At 52.1% G+C, this 14,391-nt stretch overlaps 1 protein-coding gene across 6 annotated transcripts in view; it reads left to right on the forward strand.

Annotated features, from left to right (window-relative positions):
• Window positions 1-13,483, forward strand: part of Stmn4 (stathmin 4) — a 36,497-nt gene extending 23,014 nt beyond the window's left edge. For 2 of the 6 annotated variants that reach the window (XM_048801545.1, XM_015499388.2), the window contains exons 2-7: window positions 5,752-5,841; window positions 7,447-7,542; window positions 8,106-8,186; window positions 8,603-8,811; window positions 10,118-10,309; window positions 12,856-13,483. In XM_048801545.1, coding sequence (XP_048657502.1) covers window positions 5,829-5,841; window positions 7,447-7,542; window positions 8,106-8,186; window positions 8,603-8,811; window positions 10,118-10,309; window positions 12,856-12,915 — 651 coding nt within the window. In that variant the 5' untranslated portion in view covers window positions 5,752-5,828 and the 3' untranslated portion in view covers window positions 12,916-13,483. Of the gene's footprint in view, window positions 1-5,751; window positions 5,842-7,446; window positions 7,543-8,105; window positions 8,187-8,602; window positions 8,812-10,117; window positions 10,310-10,980; window positions 11,035-12,855 lie in introns of all 6 variants that reach the window. The other 4 variants (XM_048801546.1, XM_048801547.1, XM_015499390.2 and 1 more) reach the window with 4 other exon arrangements.
• Window positions 13,484-14,391: the final 908 nt, after the last annotated feature.

Here is a 14,391-nt window from a genome sequence, read left to right on the forward strand (position 1 = left end):
GACCTGCAGAGCATCTGTAGAACTCCCTAAGATTCCCCACCTGGGGTTATTCTGGGACTTAACAGAGGACTTGGCATGGAATTCAATATTTAATAAATAGTGTGGAAAGACTGAAAACCACACTCATGAAAAAATAATTTAACTCCTTTTGATTTTAAACTCAAATAAGACACATGCTGCGCACAGAGCCCCTGGTCAGTGTGAAGTAAGCTAAGTTACTGTTCTGAGATGGTACAATTCCAGTCCAATGTGAAGACATGTGACGCTGAGGTCACTTACGCAGCTAATACCAGGTGAACACAGAACTTGACCTGGACTCCTAAGAGGCCGGTCCAGTGCACAGCTGGAAGAAGCCCTTCCCACTCTGCCTGTGGCTGGAGGACCTGGCTCAGCCTTCATGGTTCCCCCACCGTGAAGCTGCTGTACCAATTCTGTGCCAGAGTTCCTATATTTGGCCTCCAGGACCCTTGCCAAGGAGAGCTCTACTCAAACCATTTGGGCATCCATTAGCTGCTTATCCCTCAAAAATAGTCCGCGTGGGCCTGGACGCATCCTGAGAGTGCTATTTGGGCATTTCTTAAGAGTGACAAGAACAGTGCGGCTCACTGTGCCACGTGGGCAGTCAGAGCACCTGGGAGGCTGTGTGCACGCTGGGGGGTGGCGGCGCCAGGTGGTGCCTGAGCACTCAGCACTCTCCTCTGCCTGCTCCTGTTACTACCCACCTTGTAGAAAGCCGGGGAGCATGGTCCTGCTGACGCTCCCTGTAGCATCCTGTCCGCATGCCCACCTTCTCATTGGATGCTGCTCTGCTGGCCCCGGGGTGGCTGTTCCTCTCATCCAGCCTGGTGTTTGGAGGGGAGAAGGGGCCAGTGTGAAGAAGAAAGGTGCCAATGCTGGAGTCCAGATGCTTGGGCTCCTGACCTTTCTCTGCCAGCAACTTGCTGTGTGACCTCCGGACCTGTGTCCCCAGAGGAAGTCACTGGCATTTCTGATGGGGTATTTTTCCTGCATGGAATTGTTGTGTGTGATACAGGACATTTAGCCTACCTGGGCCTGTTGTGTCTCATCGCGTGCTCATCAGAAAGTCTGTCCTGTTCCCCAGGATTGAGATAGCTCCTCCCGGAGAGTCCCCCTTTCTGTGATCACGCATCTGTTTGGTGATTTCCTCACCTCTGACACTCTGGTGTTCAAGGGAAATTGGGGATACTGATATTTCACCTTAGGCATCTTCTCCTCCCCACCATCCCGCCATGAGATCCCTCTCATCAACATCTTCCCTGATTCTAGGGCTTCCCCAGCAGCCATGCCCTCTCCCATTCAAAACTCACCCCTCTGAGTCTGAGGCCTCGTGGCTGACTCTGCTTGGTAGGATGATCACTCACCAATTTATGTACTGGTGAAGCTAATGGTTCATTCCACCCATAAAAACGCATGCTCACTTGCTTTTCCAGGCACAGGAGATGCCTGGAAAAATCTCCTTGTGCCTGTACTTGAACCTGCTTAGAAGCTGGAGCTGGGGAAGTGTATGGGTGAGTCTGTAGGTGGGAGAGCAGTGCTGGGTGGGATGGAAATGACAGCCCAGGTGGGTCCCCAGCCTGCCTGGACAAAACACTGCCAGCCTTCCCCTCCTAATCTTTTCCCCAAGCCGACACTGCTGCTAAATCTCCTTGTGCCTGTACTTGAACCTGCGCACAGAGCAGGCTTCCCGAGGGAACACACACAGACTCAAATCCCAACTCTGCTTCTTACTGTCTGTGTGACTTGGTATCCTTTACCCAACTGTGCAGAGCTGCCATTTCCTCATTATCAAAAATAAATTAGAGGGCTGGGGATGTGGCTCAAGCGGTAGCACGCCAGCCTGGCATGCGTGCGGCCCAGGTTCGATCCTCAGCACCACATACAAACAAAGATGTTGTGTCTGCCGAAAAAAACTAAAATAAATAAATAAATATTTAAAAAAAAAAATAAGTTCATAGTTTAAAAAAAAAAAAAATAAAATAAATTAGATACGCCTTTGCTTTTCCTGGTACAAAGTAGATGCTGAAGAAATGGCAGCCGTTGTTATTGCTGTCCCCATAAGCCTCACCACCGCCCTCTCCTCTCATTCAAAGGACACCAAAGCCTTTCTAACTGAATACAAGATACAGACTCCTTCGCTGGTGTGGAGGCCTCTGTGGGTTCCCTGTCCCATTCTAGTGTTTAGTCCCAGTGTACTTTGCATCAACCCAGTGGGTCCCCTCTGTTCTGAATAAACCCAGTCCACCACTCATCTCACTGTCCAGATGCAAAGTCAGTTCACCACCCTAGGCATTTCACCTAAATGGCATGATGGCCCCTCGTCACCTGGGGTAAGGCCGCACTGGCATCTGGGCCAGCTGAAGCTGAAGTCCTCTCCCACCTGCTGTGCCGATCCATGCCCAGCCCCACAGGGGCCTCTTGACTGACCAGTCGGTGTTCCTACAAAGTGCTTGGGAGCATGCACCAGCCTGTGTTTTGCTGTGGCATGACATGGCATGACTGTTGAACCGCCTGTGCAAGATGACACTTAGGTCACACCAGCAGGCCGAGCGCTGGGGAGGCTGCTGTCCTGGCTCCACTGACCGCTGATGCCAGAGGCTAACTAGGGTGCCGCCAGGCTCCTCTCAGGCCGGGTGCTCCTTGGCACTGCTGTGCTCTCCAGGAGGTCTTGCCTACCCTCTGCCCCCGTGTCTTCTGTGTCCTTCCTCAGAGCATCCCATGTGCAGCAGATCTTTCAGATCTTGGCTGAAATAGAAATGGTGTAGCAATTAGCAGGAGGATTTTAAAGGGTCCCGTGTACCCTGAGATTCTTGTACACAGATCCTCTTGAGGAACAAATCAGACCAGGTACAAATGCTGGTTGCTGAGATACGGTGGAAGAATCATCGTGACTTTGGCTCCTGGTTTTGTTATTTACTGAGGGTACTGGTTTCCTAGGGCTGGAGCACCTTACCACAAAACAGTGGTGAGGATTCCAAACTCAAGGTGCCAGCAGGCTACGCTTGCTCCAGGGTTCTAGGGAGGATCCTTCCCCGCCTCTTCCAGCTTATGGTCACCCTGGGCATTCCTTGGCTTGAGGCTTCTTCTCTCCAATCTCTGCCTCCATTTTTGTATGGCTTCTCTGTGTATCACTCATAAGGACTTGCCATTGAACTTAAGGACCACTTGGGTTATCAGAGATGATCTCATTTTGGGATCTTTAATGACATCCGAGGAAATCCTTTTTTCCAAATAAGACCACATTCACAGTCATTAGGATTAAGATGTCGATGTATCTTACTCAACTCTCTCTACTGAATGGAAATGTCACTTGGCCTCTCTGACCCTCAGTTTCTTCATTCATAATATGCAGATAGCATTCCTACTTCACCACACAGTTATGAAAACTAAAGTAAAAGAGTGTGTATGTAGCAAATATTCTATGAGTACCTTTTTTATCATGCAGGTTCTGATCCCATGGTCATCACCAATTCCTTGACCATGCACACTGCTGCTCACCTCTGTGACATCTCTGTTCCCTCCCTGACATTCTCTATGTTCCCCGGACTCCTAGCACAGTAGCTTCCATGTAGACTGTGCTTAAATACATAGCACATTTAAAAATGAATCCATAGCCCTAGGCCAGACTGGCTTTCCCTGAGTCCTCAGGAGCATGGAGGAAGCAGTAGTGAGAATCTAGTTCCTCCCCTGGCCACTAGGGAGGAACTTAGAAGTCACAAGATGGGGATGCTCGACGTGGCTCTGCCACCTCAGAGCTGTGTGACCTTAGTCTAGCATCTTAACTTCTTTGAGCCCCAGGTTCCACTTCTGAAAGTGGAGCTGATGGTGTCTCTCTTGTGGGCCTGGCTCTGGCTCAGTGGAGCGCAGCTGGGATGCTGTGGGTGCAAAGTGCTCCCTGAGCACAGCCTCATCCTCATTCCGGCTTGGGCCAAGGGCTACATCCTCTGACTCCAAGTGCTTGCCCCTGCTCAGCTCCCCTTCTTTCTTCAGGTGGGCTTCTCTGCCTCCTCCTCCATTTCTGATCCATCACCCAGGTTAAGGTCCGAGGCCGCTCCTCTCCTGGCAAGAGCTTCCTCACTCAGCCCGTCGCCTTCAGAAAGCCAGGCCCTGAGCAGATTGTGCAGGCTGCAGACTCTTGACTGGGGACTTCACATCCAGGCACTAGGCCTGCCTCCCCACTCTGGTCCCCCTGGCACCATCAGGACCAGCCTGATACCAGAGAAAGAAGGTCCATTGTGTGGCACGGGAGAGGCCTGGCAGGGGCCTCTGGACCCAGCACAATGAGGAGACAGGAGACCGAGTACTCGTGGGCAGCTAGATCTAGGTCAAGTCTGCGCGCTCTCTAGTCACACAGACCCTCTGAGCCTCGTTCTCCTCTCCTGAGAATGGAGACGACAGTCTTTGCAGGGCTGTGGGGAGGACCACCCTGACGCAGAGGGAAGGCCCCTGACATCCATGACGCATTCTGTGGGCTGGTGCAGGGCGGAGGCTTTTCTCATCTAATTGGTACAACTCTGTGCAGAATTAAGGTCAGAAAAGCAAGGTTCGGACCTGTGACACGACTAGCCAAGAGCTGACATCTGCAATCTGCTCTGCACTGGTCTAGCTCTTACCCCAGAGCTGGCCCTGCCACTCCCACGAGCTCGGATCCCGGCCCTTAGTGGGAAGGCACCTTGGCTCTTGGAGGAAAGGGGCTCCAGTTTGGCCTCAGTGTCACTTAGCCACGTGAGGACGTGGGCAGGCAGCCTGCTGGCTCGTGCCACCTTCCACTGGCAGAGTGACCAGTACCTGTGGTCAAAGATGGAGCGGCCTGGGTGACAGCACTCTCCAGAGCTGCCATTCCTGTCTTGAGTGAGCTCCAGGCAGTGCCTTCGCTCGCTGCTCCTCCCACCTCCTTTCCTGTCCCGCCTCCTTCTCACCTTCTGCTCCAGCACCAACCAGCTCAAGGGAGCCCCAGAACACTGAGCTTTTTCACCCTGACCCTGGCCTGAGCAGTTCTCTGGCAGAATGCCCTCTTCGCCAGATTCTGACCTGTCCCTTATGCTCTGTCCAGGGTCCCTCCCTGGCTCCTCTGGCCTCATGCTGAGTAGGGAGCCCCATCTTTGGCTCCCACAAAGCCCCCACAAGTCCACTTTTGTCTCTGCATCAACCAAGTGTGATGACACTGGGCCTTGATCCTTCTCTTTTCGTGGCCCAGGGGTGTTTTTAGTGGGGTCAGGGAGGGCCTGGGCCAGTGGTTCTTGGAGGGCAGGCAAGAGAGAGGCCATCTTGAAAAGGTTTTAACATCTCTGTCCAATTCCCTCTCACCCCGTGTCGGAGCTGGCTGGAGACAGGTGGGGTGTGGAGACAGAAGTTCAGAGGGGTGGTTATTTTTCAAAATACCTCTAGGCAATTCCTACTGGAGACTGGCCTCTCACCACCATCCTTGCCTTGGGAAGGCCACTGAGCTGCCCAGGGAGACAGAGGAACACCTCTTGTTCACAGGGGTTTGGGAAACTCAAGTTCGCACTCAAGCCTCGAGACAAGGAAGCCCACGGCGACATTGGCAAATTAGTGCTTGAACCTGACCCAGTGATGCGGAAGAGGGTGGGTGTTTGGGGAAGTGAGAGCTGGTGGAAAGAGGGCCTAGAGGTGAGAGCAAGTGCAGTACCCCCGAGGTTCCTGTGCAGTTGTATAGAGACCCTCCTCAGGCTGATCATCTATCCGTGGTAAACTATTTCTTTTTTGTTTCAGGGTTTGACCGTGTCCTGAGCTGGTGAGAGACGTCTTCTGTGACTTTCAGTCAGATCAGCCACCAGATCCCAGCAAAAATGACCCTTGCAGGTAGGTCCCCACATGGCACGGAAGCATAGGCTATTCCTCTGCACATAATGATTTATGGATGCACAGAGACGTGTCTACTTGAAGGGCCAAGTAGAATCTGACCCCAAAGTTAAGCAGAAAAGGAGACACACGTAATATGAAAAGAGGCCTTCAAGTTCTGAAAAGTAATGCAGGCCAACATCATCATCTAAACTCGGCTGTCAGATAACCCACCACCACACTAGTGGGAAACTAATAATGTGTTGCCCAGCTGTGCCATCTCCCAAATCAGTGATTTTTTAAAAAATTATTTATTTATTTGTGTGTGTGTGTGTGTGTGTGTGTGGTATTGAAGATTGAACCCAGGGTGTTGTGTCACTGCTACATATCCAGCCCCTTTTTAATATTCTATTTTGAGGCAAGATCTCACAAACTTGCCAAGGGTGGCCTTGAACTTGTGATTTTCTGGCCTTAGCCTCTGAAGTCGCTGGGATTACCGAACACGCACCAGTACACCTGGCCCCAAAGTAATGACTTTGAAAGTGAATAAAAATAAGTGCAATTAGAGTTTTTTGGCCACCCCCCTCTCCCTCTAGTAACAATTTCTTCTTGTGCAAACATTCTGCCTCTGTGCTTTTAGCAGGTCTAACCACAGGCCTGGGAAGAGAGCACAGGGGTAGAGCATGGAGATGCCTCCCATGAGGAGGAAGGGCTTTTCTTTCTCGTCCCAGCCTTTGCCCCACCGTGGTGGCTCCTGACCCTCTCAGTCCCCGAGTGGTGGGTGGGATCATCACTGAAGTTTTTCTTCCTTTTGCTCATCGGTGTATTTTTTCTTTTAAAGTTTTTCAAATGCCCATGTGGTATTTCTGCAGTCACTTATGTTTTCAATGGTGAAAGAAAACGAGGGAAGAGCACTTGGCTCTGTGCTGGGCAGGCTGCTGCTGAGAAGGCCTGAGAATGCCAGGCACAAAAGCATGTCCACTAGCTCCAGGGAAGTGGGGAGGGACGGACAGGGGTCACCCCTGCGGCCCGGGCGGCTCTGAACTGTGACCTCCAAACACAGAGGGAGTTGTTGGTGGTGGAGATACACTCCTGCCTCATGGACACCAGCCATGCTGGCTTTGGCCACTGTGCTGGGAAGGTCAGGAGGAGCAGCCCCACTTAGCACCCAGCAAAGGTGTGGAGCAGAGGGACAGTGAAGACTCCCTGTCCTGTCTTCTTCTCCACCCTTTGTGTGGCACTACCCAGTGCTTCTGGTAGAATGGAGCATGGATTTCCTACATCCCAATGCCAAAGAAGTGGCCCATCCAGGGTGGGCGTGGGGAGACAGAAAGCTGGGTCCCGGGGTCAAGCTGGGGCTGGTGGTGATGCTTGGGGTCTATACCTGAGGGTGCCTGGCATTTGGTGCTAGGAGGGGAGAAATACTGGAGGACAGATGGGGCCACTGGGTGCTCTGGAGGGGGACAGATGAGGGGCTGAATCACACGCCAGAATCCTAAAGAGGTGGCTCCAGATGTGGGAGGAGTGGATGCAGGTGGCTTGGGTGAACTCCAGGCCAACTCATGTGGACGTGGGTCTCTGAGGCCAGCCAGGGTCCCCAACTTCACCTGCCGGATGTTTCCGCAGCCTACAAGGAGAAGATGAAGGAGCTCCCATTGGTGTCCCTGTTCTGCTCCTGCTTCCTGGCTGACCCTCTGAATAAGTCATCTTACAAATATGAAGGTCAGTGAGGACTCAGTTGGGGAAGAAAGGAGTAGAGGCTCCCTCCTGTGCATGGGGGTGCAGTCCTCAGCCCCCTTTTCATGAAATTCTCCTTGCCGTGCACATGCTCCTACCCAGAGTGCCAGGGTCCAAGCTGCAGGGGTCCAGCCTGGGGCACTAGATGGCAGCTGGGCTCTGAATCAGGCCCTCCCTAGAGCACTCCCTCTTAGCTTCACCTTTGTTCATTTCTTGAACAAACAACGCCAAGGGGAACCAGGCAGAGAGTCCACCCTCGGGAACAAACCAGAAGGGAAGAGGGGACACGGGGTGGTTGAGGGGTCTCCTAGGGAAGGAGGAGATGTCCAAGAGTCTGGACGTGGGAAGAGGGCTTCCTGCCTGGGCTGTGTGGCTGCACTGCTCGCGGCCAGTGTCAGAGATGGTTCCCAGACACTGGAGGTCCAGGGTCTCCTGCTGGGTGTGGGGGACAGGTCACCTCCTATTTCCTGTTGAGAGGAAGGGGTGGGGTTGGCCTGGCAGTAGGAGACGGCGGGTTTGGATGACCTGGGATTGTCTTTTCTGTCTAGGCTGGTGTGGGAGACAGTGTAGGAGGAAAGGTCAAAGCCAGCGGAAAGACAGTGCTGACTGGACAGAAAGAAGAGAACAGGGTAGGAGGAGTCAGGGTCCACAGCCCAGCGGTCAGTGGGTAGCGGGACGAGGAGGGGCCTGGGGGGGCAGTGGGTAAAATGTACCACTGTCTGTCACCAGCAAGGACAATGGGCGCAAGAGCTAACCCTCGGAGGAGGCTGGTGGTAGAGGCAGAAGCCAAGGCAGCTGCTGTTGCTGTGGCTGGTGTCAGACATCACATGTCCCCAGGGCCCTACTTGAGGAGCCTGGGGCCTCACTGTGGCTATGGACCTTGGGCCCTATCAGCCCTCTGACCTTAGGTAGCAGTGCTCAGGACAGAACCAGGCCCCTGGCCACTGGTTTGCCACGGGGACCCAGCTCTCCTGGTCCGTGTGCATGCTTCAGGGGGGCCCAGCCTTTCTTGAGCAGGTAAGCAGCCCTCGCTCTCATCCTGCAGCAGACACAGTGGACCTGAACTGGTGCGTCATCTCGGACATGGAAGTCATTGAACTGAACAAATGCACCTCGGGCCAGTCCTTCGAGGTCATCCTGAAGCCACCTTCCTTTGATGGGGTGCCCGAGTTCAATGCCTCCCTTCCCCGGCGGCGAGACCCATCACTGGAAGAGATCCAGAAGAAACTAGAAGCGGCCGAGGAACGAAGGAAGGTAAGTGCTCCCCTTTCTTTCTTTGCTCCATCTTAGCATGGGCAGGAGGGAGCTGGAGAAGACGGGTGGTGGCCCTGAGCTGGGGTAAGGTCATATCTAGACAGGGCCTCCCGGGGACAGGGCAGAGGAAGAGGCTCCAATAAGGGAAAGAAAGAAGTGAGGGCTCCCGTCCTGCAGGAGCTCACAGCTTGGTTAGGAGGACAACGCACTGTGCCACTTGTCTCCCAGAGGTGGCCTTATATGAGTGACAAGAGTAACACAGTAAAAAATGTTAGGGATTTAAGGTAAGAATTTCTTCACTGGGAGGGAGGGGACAAGGCCATGGTGCCTTTCCTCAGTAGGCCTTCTGGGTTCCTTATTGATGCTCATGGCTCAACTCTGATGCCATCTTGGTATAAGCTCTTCTTCATCCTTCAGCAGAAAACAATCCTTTCCTCTTTGGAACTCCTGGGGCACTTCCTCTCCACTCTTAAAGGCTCTTCTCACATGTTAGTCTGAGTTTTATGTATGTATTTTTTAAATGTTTAATTTGTTCTAATTAGTTGTCCATGACAGTAGAATGTACTTTGATACATCATATATAATGGAGTATAATTTCTCTTGTCCATGATGCAGACTCACACTGGTCATATAGTTATATATGTACGTAGGGTGATAATGTCTGATTCATTCTATTTTCTTTCTTACCCCCATACCCCCTCCTCTCTCTTCATTCCCCTATACATAATCTAAAATAACTCTATTCTTTCTTAACCCCCTCATTGTGAATTAGCATCTACATATCAGAGAAAACATTCGGCTTTTGATTTTTGGGGGATTGGCTTATTTCGCTTAGCATGATATTCTCCAGCTCCACCCATTCACCTGCAAATGCCATAATTTCATTTTTCTTTAAGGCTGAGTAATATTCCATTGTATATATACACCATATTTTTTTAATCCATTATCTGTTGAAGGGTACCTAGGTGGTATTTCTTATTTCTAATAGACCTTTTCTTTCTTTCTTAGTGTGCTAGAATAATACCTGGAACTTAGTATGAGATCATTTAGTGTTTGTGAATTAATTAATTCATATGATGGTGGTGATGGTCCTGAGGATATTTAGAACAAAGCTGAGAAACATCAAGGGCTGTGGGAAGCTTTGCAGGTGGTGGGAGGGTGCGGGAAGGTCCCTGCTTCCTGCTCACAGGTGGGAAAGCAAGCTCAGTGAGGCAGGCATGTGTCCTGAGTGCTGAACTCTTAATCCAAGGTGGTAAAGTCTGGATTTTACCCTGAAGAGCCTTTCTCTCCCTTTGTGCTTCCTCAGTACCAGGAAGCTGAACTCCTGAAGCACCTAGCAGAGAAACGAGAGCATGAGCGAGAGGTGATCCAAAAAGCCATTGAGGAAAACAACAACTTCATCAAGATGGCGAAGGAAAAACTGGCCCAGAAGATGGAATCCAATAAGGAGAACCGGGAGGCCCACCTTGCCGCCATGTTGGAACGGCTGCAAGAGAAGGTAAATGGTCCTGGATTCCAAAGGAGGCTCCTGGGGTGCTCTGCTTTCCTTCCATGGCAAGTGTATTTGGACCTACATATGTTTCAGGAGGAAGCAGCCTCAGCAGGAATGGAAATAGTTCTGTTAGGCAGGATCCTTAGAGCTCCAATGGGATGCTTTGGAAAGTTACAGGCAAGAAACACAAACCAAGCTCTGGGTTTCCTCAGGGGATTTTCTGCAATAACACAAACAAAAATTCTCATTGTCTTAGGGACCTTGTATCCTTCATTAAATGGAGAAAGCTTGTTTAAGGCAAGGGAGTAGGGACAGACACATGGCTGTGCATTCCGGGCTTCATCCTTGAATGAACTGATCTAATGAAAGTTGCTGACTCTGAAGTCCAAGGTAGGACAAGCTGAGTCGCCCATTGAGCAGGAAACAATTCTCTCCAGACCTTTCGATGTGGACCAAGTGAGTCTCAGGTTCTTTCCACGAGGATGCTATTTGTCCATAAACCAAACGGTGTCACCTGAATATGAGAAATGTGAGAGACTGGGGTTGGTCCCCCGTGTCAGCAGAATAACAGCCCGTGCTGCGCTGGAGAACATGCTGGCCTCATTTCCTGAGTCTCAAGGCCGCCCCAGTTTCTCCTGCAGCTCCTGGGAAGCTCCACCTCTGTGTTTTATTTCCAGGAGCCGCCTGCTGCCCGGTGACTCCCGGGACCCGATCGGTGGCCTCGTCCCATGGTGAGCAGCGTGGTCCCCACTCCTTCCCGCCCATCTGCCTAGAAACTGTACTGGAAAGATCTGGTTTCTTCTCCAGGGATCTGTACGTTGTGCAGGCCCTGGCTCTGGTCAGCACGTGCCAGCCCCTCACTCTGATGCTCTCCTATGAGGGGCAGCAAGTACCCTGTGGGCGGGAAGCAATCTGGGTCTGATTTCAGGCTTCCCCAATTAATAAGGGGTGACTCGAGACAAACTCTGGAAGAAAAAATAAAAATCTGCAGTCAGAATAGGAGGGGGCATGGGCTCAGAGGCCAAGTCCAAAATAAATAATTGAGGCTGGTCCCGTGATAGAGATTTTGAAAGACTGTTTGCAAACACTTCTGTCTCATTATACTACTGTCCTCCCAAGTCCACGGTGGTAAGCAGAACAGGCATTATCCTTGAGGCAGATGAGCAAACCAGTCAGAGTCAGATGACTTGCGCTGGGTGACACAGCTAACACGGGTAGAGTTGGGACTAGAAGCCAGTGCTTCGGCTCTGGGTCCAGGTGGCTCTTTGCTTGCCTGTGTTAGGGAGAAGAGCCCACCATTGTGTCACTAGGCTTTCGTCACTGAGAGGGCCTTTGGAGACAAGGAAAGGGAGGCTGGAAACCCAGGGCCCGGGAGCTCACCTGAGAAGCAATTGGAAAGGTTCACACTGGGGAACATGAGCTGTGGAGGTAAGGTAGACTCCAGGCAGCAAGGTGCCAGCACAGACATTTGAGAGGGCACCTTTCTCTGGGACCTTGATCCCACTCACCTTTTTTCACTGGAGGAGACAGCAGGTGGGGAGAGAAAACCTTCTGGACCAGTCTTTGGGTCACCAATGGTCTACACCGGAATTATTTGGTGCAAAGTTTAAAACTACACATACTTGGACCCTGCCACAGACCTACTACCATGGCTTTCTAGGGTTGGTCTCTGGGGACCACAGAGGCTCCCAGGTGATGCTGCTGACACATGGCAGAGCTTGAGAACCACTGCTTAAGCTACACTGCTCTCTGCCTCCAACCCATGGGAAGTTCCAGGGCCTCTCTAGGGACAGAGCTCTAGATTAAGGTCTAGCTTGGGAGCCTGGGCTGCCTCAGTGGGTCTACTTCAGGTCAATTCTGCCATTTGAACGTGATTATACCAGGGACTGGAAAGGGGGTCATTTACCCAGCACCTGCCAAAGGCAGGACGCAGCCCTGCAGGTGGACGCTGCCATCACAGAGCTCCGGAGGTGCCAGAGCCGCCCTCCAGGCCCCTCCCTGATCAGAGAACGTGGCCCACCTGGAGGAGTCGGCTGAGGCCACGCAGCCTGACATGCAGCTGGTCACGCAGCTGGTGGGCCGCAGAGGGCGGGGCCTGCCTTTGGGCTGGATTTCAAATGAAGGCTCTCTTACCCTAAGTGTAAGAAAGCCGGTGGAGAGGCGGAGGGGTGTGGGCAATAAGCACTAAGGGGATGGACCAGGAATTCAGGCAGGTGTCGCAGGCTGGTGACTTGTAGGTGGGGCTTGCTCTCCTGCGGGCTCCTCCCGCACAAGCCACCCCAGCGGCTCCTGTAGTAAGTCAAGCCAAGCCTCCAGTCCAGCTGTCACAGTAGCCAGAGGAGGGGGAAGAGGCTGGGGGCCCTGCGGGAGGCTGGGACCCACCAGTCCCTGGGCTCACTCACCTGCCGCCTTCTGCCCCTCCCAGGACGCCTCGGCTGACACTGCTCCGCTGTTCCTGATGGCCATCCTTTGCTGCCCTTCTCTCTCCCCTCTGCCTTCCTTTAGGTCCGGGCAGCCTGTGTGACCTGCCCTGTTCCTCCCTTTCTTCCCAGGACAAGCACGCGGAGGAGGTGCGGAAAAACAAGGAGCTGAAGGAAGAGGCCTCCAGGTAAAGCCCAGAGGCCAACGAAGTTTCCAGGACAGCCGGACAGTCCGCAGCTCGAGGTCCAGCAGCCTCGCCCGCCGGCTGCTCTCCCAGCGCTGGGGTTTGGGGGGAGGGGGGTGGCCCAGGGGCGTTTCCTCTGCTTTTGGTGTTTGTACATGTAAAGAATTGACCAGTGAAGCCATCCTATTTGTTTCTGGGGAACAATGATGGGGTGGGAGAGGGGAGAGAAGGAGAGTTTGGAAAAGGAGAAGAAGTCACGGACATTGCGACACTACCCACTGCAGACTCAGCCGACCAAGGCCTCCGATTTTCACAGCTCTGCCTGGAAGAGCAGCCTCCAGGCACCGTGCTGAGGGAAGATGAGAACCCCGGGCAGTGGAAGTTCAGGGTGAATGATGGGCAGAGTCCTGAGGGGCCGTGGCTGCAGGGCCCACAGGATAAGAAGCCCAGCCAGAGCAGTGCAAGGCAGACATGCCGCTCTGCCTAGCAGCAGGAGGAATGAGGTGCGTGTGTGTGTGTGTGTGTGTGTGTGTTAACCATCATCTTTTGATCATCATGACCAATGAAACATTTACTACAAGTCTCCAGTTCTTTATTTCCTGAATTTGTTTTTTGGGTGACTGGTAGAATGTTCTAGAAATTTATCCGCCTCCCATCTGATAGCAGGTGTCTCTTAATTTTGCCATCCATGTATCTGAGGTGCTGGGAGAGGTTGGTTAAATTATGCTGGCCTTTGGCATAATTGAAAGGTTTGCTTTTCCCTTCTTTTAAACCCTCTCTGTGGGTTGTTCCTTACTGGATTGAGTGTAATGAATTGATAAGAAAAGAAACCCAATCTTCCTTTCTATGGACTGACATTCTAATATGGTTCCCAGGATTCAATGTAAGAAAGAAGTTGCCTTAATCTGTTAGGCTGCTTTAACAAAATACCTTAGTCTGGGTCCTTTATAAAGGAAAGAGATTTATTGCTCACACTTCTGGAGTCTGGGAGGTCCAAGATCATCTGGTCAAAGCTGCTCTCCGCTCAGTCCTCATATGGCAAAAGGGTAAAATGAGGGTGAAGCCCTCATGAGCTCATCACCTCCTGAAGGTCCTACCTCTTAATACTATTGCATGGGGGGTAGGTTTCGACATAGGAATTTGGGGGAAACCTCAACAGTCAGACCCTGGCAGAAGTCCTTCTCACCCTGGGAGCTTTGGGATTCTCAGTGAATCACAAAATGTGAGCAAGAAAATAAAGTGTTTGCTAGTGGAAGGCAGAAGGAGCCATTCAGTACCAGCAGTCATGTTCTCCAGGACCAGCACCAAGGCTGGAAACAGAAGCCCCTCTCATTCCTCCCCTGCAAACAGGAGCAGGAGGGCAGTCTGCCTGACCCCGGGCCCAGGGCATCGCTACACCCTGCCCTGCACACTGTGGAGTTTTGTACAGTTTTGCAAATAAACTCTTTGATATTGCCTTTTTTTTCCCACCAGTGGTTTTGCA

The sequence above is a fragment of the Marmota marmota genome, unplaced genomic scaffold (genome assembly GCF_001458135.2).
Source record: "Marmota marmota marmota unplaced genomic scaffold, marMar, whole genome shotgun sequence".
NCBI classification, from domain to species: Eukaryota; Metazoa; Chordata; class Mammalia; order Rodentia; family Sciuridae; genus Marmota; species Marmota marmota.